General features: G+C 51.4%; 1 protein-coding gene across 1 annotated transcript in view; it reads left to right on the plus strand.

The window, feature by feature from the left end:
- The window catches only part of LOC139276779 (sodium- and chloride-dependent taurine transporter-like), a 67997-nt gene extending 61377 nt beyond the window's left edge, over nucleotides 1-6620 (plus strand). Inside the window, exon 15 of the mRNA XM_070894782.1 lies at nucleotides 854-6620. Coding sequence (XP_070750883.1) covers nucleotides 854-1006 — 153 coding nt within the window. The 3' untranslated portion in view covers nucleotides 1007-6620. The remainder of the gene's footprint in view (nucleotides 1-853) is intronic.
- The last annotated feature ends 834 nt before the right edge of the window (nucleotides 6621-7454 follow it).

Below are 7454 nucleotides of genomic sequence, written 5' to 3' on the forward strand. Positions count from 1 at the left end.
TATTCTGAGATTGTGACCCCTGGTTCTAGATTCCCCCCCTGGGGAAACATTTTCTCAGCATTAACCCTCTCAAGCCCCTTAAGAATGTTGTATGTTTCAATGAGATCACCTCTCATTCTTCTAAACTCGAGAGAATATAGGCCTAGTCTACTCAATCTTCTCATAGGACAATCCCCCCATCCCAGGAATCAGTTTAGTGAACCCCACGAAGATTTTCTTTTGTATTCTATGCACAAAAGAAAGAGGGAGATTGCATTTCTATAGCACCTTTCATGACCTCAGGATGTATAATTCCACATGTATGTCACCAACACCCTCGAGTATAGAAGGTTGAGGGGGGATCTAATCGAGGTGTTGAAGATGATTAAAGGATTCGATCGGGTAGATAGAGAGAGAGACTATTTCCTCTGGTGGGGGGCAGCCAGAACAAGGGGGCAGAACATTAAAATTAGAGCCAGGCCGTTCAGGGGTGATGTCAGGAAACACTTCTTCACACACAGGGTGCTGGGAATCTGGAACTCTCTCCCCCAGGGGCTGTGGATGCTGGGGGTGTCAAGTGAAAATGGCAAAAATGTGATTGGTAGATTTTTGTTGGGTAAGGGTATTAAGGGTTATGAAGCATGGAGTTAAGATACAGTCCAGCCATGATCTCGAGGGTCTAAGTGGCCTCCTCCTGTTCCTATGATAGATGAAGGAACTCTACCCAGGTTCCTGATCAGCCGTGAACTCGTTGAATGGGTGGAATGATCTCGAGGGGCTGAGTGTCCTCCTCCCGTTCCTATGTACTGTGAATTTTGTCGGCCTTTCATTCTCACCAGCTCTAACCGTCTCCTCTCCCTGTTCACCCCTCCAGCGGATAAAGATGCTCACAGCACCCAAGGGGGAAGGACGGAGGCCGAAAGATGTGGCGTTGGATGCTGAGGCCACAGTTCCGCTCAGTCCCAATGGGACTGCAGGAAACGATGTAGGAAAACCCACTCAGATAATAATAGAGACTGCGATGTAAGCTCTCTATGAGAGACTCAAATTGTGCTTTTTTTGACATAAACTCTAGCCTTTCTAGGACCAGATACCCCCATTCACAAAAAGCAGTGCTGACTCTAGACCTTGGTCTCAACTCAATGGCTAGTCCCTCAGTGGCCACAATAAATAAAATGATGGAAACAATTCATCTGAGTATCTCATTCAAGCAATCACTGGCAAGCGTTTCGAAAATGGTTCACTCCAATCACAAGGCAAGGTCTTGCTTCCTAATCCTTGTGGGAAAACTTTAGCTGTCTTCCAAGCTTAAGGTGATCCTCATGGTTTATTGTTTTATCGCTCAACTCTCCCCACTCCCACCCCACTCATCCTCCCGCATCTCCCCCTCCCACCACCCATGTCCCTATCCCTTCCCCCCATCCCTTCTCTCTCTCTCCCCCATCACTTCCCTCTCTCTCCCCCATCACTTCCTCCCTCTCCCCCATCACTTCCCTCTCTCTCCCCCATCATTTCCCTCTCTCTCCCCCATCACTTCCCTCTCTCTCCCCATCACTTCCCTCTCTCTCCCCATCACTTCCCTCTCTCTCCCCATCACTTCCCTCTCTCTCCCCATCACTTCCCTCCGTCTCCCCCATCACTTCTCTCCGTCTCCCCCATCACTTCCCTCCCTCTCCCCCATCACTTCCCTCCCTCTCCCCATCACTTCCCTCCCTCTCCCCCATCACTTCCCTCCCTCTCCCCCACCACTTCCCTCCCTCTCCGCCATCACTTCCCTCCCTCTCCCCCATCACTTCCCTCCCTCTCCCCCATCACTTCCTCCCTCTCCCCCATCATTTCCTTCCTCTCCGTCATTATTCCTTCCCTCTCCCCCATCGCTCCCCCCCCCCCCCCACCACCACCTTTCCCGTCGTCTGTTGGTTTTTGCGGTGAAATATTCGAGGAACAGAAATTCAGTTCAAAACATTGTTGCATTGTAGGAATCTGCACCCCTCCCCCTTATCGCGCCCCTCCCCCTGCGCTTCCCCTCTTTCCTTCCGCCTTGCCTCTCCCTCTAGTCCCACCTCTCCCCCTCCCGTTCCCCTCAGCCCCTCCACTTGCCCCTGCCATTCCCCCCTGCACCTCACCCCCTCCGCTTGCCCCGTCCATTCCCCCTTTGCCCCCTGACCCCTCTCCCCCTCCCAGCGGTCATGGGGAGAGCCCTGATCCCACAGCGCACTGGACCAAAGCTCCATTATTAGTGCAGCCCCGTTGCAGAGCAGCGGACTGGGGCTTTAGCAGCAGGGGCTGTTTTGTGAATGACTCGCAGTTGATAGATTTACAAAAAGCTTTAAAAAAAACACAAAAAAAAAACGTTGCCCAATGTTTTCAGTTTGTGTGTGTGTGTGTGTGTGTGGTAAAAGAAATGATTTTACGATGTACCTGTGGCTTTTTTTAACTACAATCATTGTGTATATAATAATACTGATGATTTCAGCGTCAATGTCGTAGGCAGTCCCAGGAAGATTTTTAACCCTTGTTTATTTTTTTTTGTATGAAGGTTATTTTTCAATCTGTAAGGCCCTCGTTTGTTGACCTTTGGTAGGGTTTATATTTTGTTGAGATATGTAGCCGCTGGTGCAGCATTCGCAGTGCTACTAGTCTGTATCACTGGACGTACGGGTTGGTCAGGGGAGTGCAGAGGCACCGTGTGGAGGGGCGGGGGATTCTGACCCGACTCGCTCCGCGGAAACCTGGCGGGCAGGCAGTTAAAATCGCCCCGGGCTCCTACCTGTCCGAGAGGTGCCATCATCCGCGATTGTAACCTGCCCCCCCCTCCAGCGGGCAGCACCGACACCCGCCCCGAGCCAACATTTGCATGTGGCAGCCCGATGACATCATTGAGACCCGACTGCAATTTTAACTGCGGCCCGAGTGGGGAAATTCCCCCAGGGTTAAAATCGGGGCCATGTGCTTTCTGTCTCTCTCACACACTCCACTCACATACAGGCACACACACACACACACACACACACACACACACACTCGCACCGAGGTTCAATCTCATCCCTCTCCAATCATTGGCCGCTTCTCCAAACCTTTTCCATTCATTGTTTTTGTTTTTTTACATTCATCCGCATGTGCAGGACAGAAGGTGGGTGGGTGGGGGGAGGGGAAATGGCTTAACGCGGACCCTGGGTTAAAATCACCAAGCATTCCCCCCCCACCCGACAGCAATCCGGACTGGAGGGAACGGATTTTGATGTTTAATATAAGAAACGCCGTCTTTTGGAGGGGTGGGTGTGATTTTAACTTTTGCTCGATAGTGTTAGGACGATATCGGGCGGTTCACATTATCGCCAATTGAGTCTCATCGGTTCAGCCCCTTCCAGAGCCCGTTCCACACTCTCGCGGTCTCTACTCGAGGAGCAGGCCCACCACTGCCTCCTCAGGCCAGCTAGGGATGGCCAACAATTGCCGACCTTGCCAGCGACGCCCACATCCCGAGATTTGGCCGCCCGGCGGGAAGGTCCGTGTCTAAACATCGGCCGTTTTCCGTAAGCGAATCGATCAAAACTCCCCGAAACGTTTATCCATCTTCCCGCCCACATTCGACCACCAGAGAGGGCCAGCCCCTCTCCCAGACTAGCCCAGGCTGCCTGTTAATGAGCATTTGATGATCTGGGGGTGAGATTCCCCACAGCTCCTGCCTGTCCTGTCCACTCCTTCCCAATTTCCCGGTCCCTCCAATCACTAATCTCCGATCTTGAGCCGTTAGCTGAACAGCTTATCCAACCCGCCTGGGGCAGATCACTGATACCAGCGCTGTGAGCCCCGGCACAGCTAACATCACGTGACGCCTCTCCTGGGCCAGGTTCTTAATCCACAACCTGACATCGCTCTCGCCACCACCGAACCCCTCCCCCACGCACCACAGGTCGGGACCCCCCCCCAGCATTGCGTCCTGCTGATGGACAAGCTCTCCCCGCAGTCGCAGCAACTATGATCTCTTTTTGTTAATGAGGAACCAGAGTGAGGGGGGGGTTGCAGTGCAGGACCACACCAGGACTAGCGTGGGGGGCAAGGGGCAGGAGAAGGTGGAGCAAAGAGAGCGATGTACAATTAGTTTGCCCCATGCTTCAGTGCGCAGGCTGCAGGTGTGAAGGGAGACTGGAAGGGCCCTTTCCGACTGGCTTCCATTTTCCCGATGCACAGAGCATAAAAGATTTCCTGCCGCCACGCCTTACGGTACGCTGAAGTCCCTGGACTGATAACGGAGCGCAGTGTGGGGGCAGGGCTCGGCCTGGGGACTCGATTATGGGGGCAGGGCTCGGCCTGGGGACTCGGAGTGGGGGCAGGGCTCGGAGTGGGGGCAAGGCTCGGCCTGGGGACGGTGTGGGGACAGGGCTCGGAGTGGGAGCAGGGCAGTGTGGAGGCAGGGCTTGGCCTGGGGAATCGGTGAGGGGGCAGGGCAGTGTGGGGGGCAGGGCTCAGTGTCCAGGGAGGTCTGTAAGACGACAGTTCCAGTGGTGAGTCATGGCCTTGGGGTGTTTTATTGACACTGTCCAACTGACTGGTGAATGATTAAAGGGACAGGATTCCACAGCAGTGAGTTTGCAGAAAGATCCCTTTATGGAAAGAAGCAGGAAGTCGCTTTCTTAAAAACCCATCCAGTTTATAGGGTGTGTGCGAATCTGTGGAAGCTCTGCAGCTTGGCCATCAAGCTGAGCAATTCCCCAAACTCATTTGATGGGATAAGCCATATTCAGAGAGAGGAAACCATTTTCTCTCTCCGTGTCCTCGATCACAGTTCCCACCCCTTCACCCCTCACTCCGTCTCCAACTCAGTGTTTGAAGGGATCACGTTTAATGCAGCAAACACAACCTGGCCCTCTAGATTAAGGCTAAGACTCTGCCCACCACTTTAGGAGCTAGATTTGGTTCCGAGAACATTTCACAAAGAACGAGCGAGTGACCTTTTTTATATATGGTTGATCGATTGTAAAAATATATAACTTTCAGAGGATTAAATATCCTTTCAGAACCAAACATTGCAACCACACACGCACAGAAACACACACTGACAGACACACACTCACACTCTCTCACACATACATGCTCACACACTCACTCACTCACTCACACACTCAGACTCATGCGCACTCGCATTCTCACATATACACACACACTCTCACAGAACACAGAGAGACAGAAAGCCTGTGCCGCATTGTGGGCCACACAAGTCAGACTGCCACCAACCCATTGTGAAGTTGTGCTTTGTGTGGCCCCCGAGCCTCTGGCCCCACACTGTTAGAAAAGAATTGGCTGCTTTGATTAATGACTGAAATGCCGTACTAGTGTATTAACGGAAGCTTCATCACCTTGAGGTGCTGCAGTCTTTCATGTATGTGTTCATTGAGGCGAAAATCCTGCCTGGAGTTGGTGACGTCAATCTGACCCTCGCAATAGAATTCCCCCAGAAATGATTGCCGTGTTGCTGCCCCTGTAAATACCGACCGGCTCACAGCTTCACTGTCGCATTTTAACATCATTACTCTTTATATTTTTTTTGTGTCGAAACTACACATCACAAACGTAGATATCAAACTACACTTTTAATATGAATAAGCTTTAAAAAATACAATGTGCATTTTTATTTTTAAAACATTGAGAAGGAGTGTGTCTCTTAATTCGACATCGACACGCTGGCGATTCTCTATCCTTTCTGTACATGCATTTTGATTTGATTGGCAGGAACTTTCACCCTTGACCTGCAACCTTTGACCCACAGTTAGGCAGCAGGCTTGAGCTGACAAGAGGGTGGGTGGGGGGGCTGGGGGAGGTGGCGATACAGGTTGTCTCTCCCTATCTCCCGATTCACCACCTCACACACCAGGAATTGGAAATGTAATCTTCCGTGACCGAGGGGGCGCCTCTCTCTCTCTCTCTCCTTCCCCTCCATCTCTCTCACCCTCCCCTCTCTCTCTCCCGCCCCCTCCGAGCGCCTCTCACTCCCTCCCCTCCCGAGGGGGTCTCTCTCTCCTTCCTCTCTATATCTCTCTCTCTCCCTCCCCTCTCTCTCTCCCTCCTTCCCCTCTCTCTCCCTCCCACCCTCTCCCTCTCTCTCTCTCTCTCCCTCCCTTCTATCTCTCCCTCCCTCCTCTCTCTCTCTCTCCCTCCCCTCTATCTCTCCCTCCATCCTCTCTCTCTCTTCCTCCCTCACCCTCTCTCTCTTTCCCTCCCCTCTCTCTCTCACTCGCCCCTCCGCCACGACTGTCTCTCCCGCTCGCTCTTTCTCGCGCCTCCCTTAAAGTGGAAGTTGGGTTTGAAGTGAGGGTGTTGGGGAGGTGGAGGGAGGGGAGAGTTGGGCAGCTGTAACGGGTTGAGGGGGCAAGTTTCCTGCCCATTCCTCTGCGGCCCAGACCCTTTGTGCTGGTGTGGAGTGTGAGTAGACCCTCCACTTTAAGCAGTTTGCAGTTTTTTTTTAGAAGGAAAGTAAAAAAAATATAAAAGATATGTATTTATATTATACCGTATATTCACATGTCCTGTGTTTTCTTAGGTGATGGTTCGAAAATTGTATTAGAAATTTTGATCTTGTACCGTGTGGAAAAATAAAACAAGTTACAAAAATTAATAAATGTTTACAGTTTTCACTGAAATTTCCAGTCGTCGTCTTTTTCTCATTCGTTAGATGTGTTCAGCCATGGCTCAGTGGGTCACACTTTCTCACACCTCAGTTGTGAGTTCGACTTCCACTCCAGATACCTGACACTCCCAGTGCAGTACTAAGGGAGTGCCGCATTGTCGTTGGGGCAGTAATGAGGGAATGCTGCACTGTCGTTGGGACAGTACTGAGGGAATGTGCACTGTCTCTTTAATCCTTTCCTGATATATATACCCTCTCATTTCTGGTATCATCCTTGCAAATCTTCTCTGCACCCTCTCCAGTGCCTCTGTATCCTTTTAATAATATGGCGACCAGAACCATACACAGCAAGTGTGGTCTAACCAAGGTTCGATACAATTTAATAAAAGGGTTACATTTTTCCTCTCTCTGGAGACGAGTGGAATGATTGATGTCAGGCTGTGTGGGGGAATCAAGAGAGACATTCAGCTTCCATCACACCCACAGGACATTGCAAACTCATTTCAGTAAACTGTTTCAAGCCTCCCCCGCCTTGCTCTCCCATTCCATCCAAACCACCACTGCAAATCTGCGGTGTCAGGGATTACAAGACGAGTTATTAAATCTCTTCAGGGAGGTGCAAAGCCACAGAGCAGACTCTTAGACAAGAAATCTGGCTTTAACTGCAGGATATCAGTCTGACCTAGCTACCTACATCATTCCACCCTGCCCAGCGACATTCCAGGGAGCGGGTTACCATGGCGATCATTGTGTTGTGTGGGAGAGTTGCTCGCCTCAGTGCCTGATCTCCGTGGAGGGCCCCTTGTGGCCCCTGAGGACCATTCTCCAGCACGCTGTGTACCATAGC

The sequence above is a fragment of the Pristiophorus japonicus genome, chromosome 12 (genome assembly GCF_044704955.1).
Source record: "Pristiophorus japonicus isolate sPriJap1 chromosome 12, sPriJap1.hap1, whole genome shotgun sequence".
In the NCBI taxonomy this organism is placed as follows: Eukaryota; Metazoa; Chordata; class Chondrichthyes; family Pristiophoridae; genus Pristiophorus; species Pristiophorus japonicus.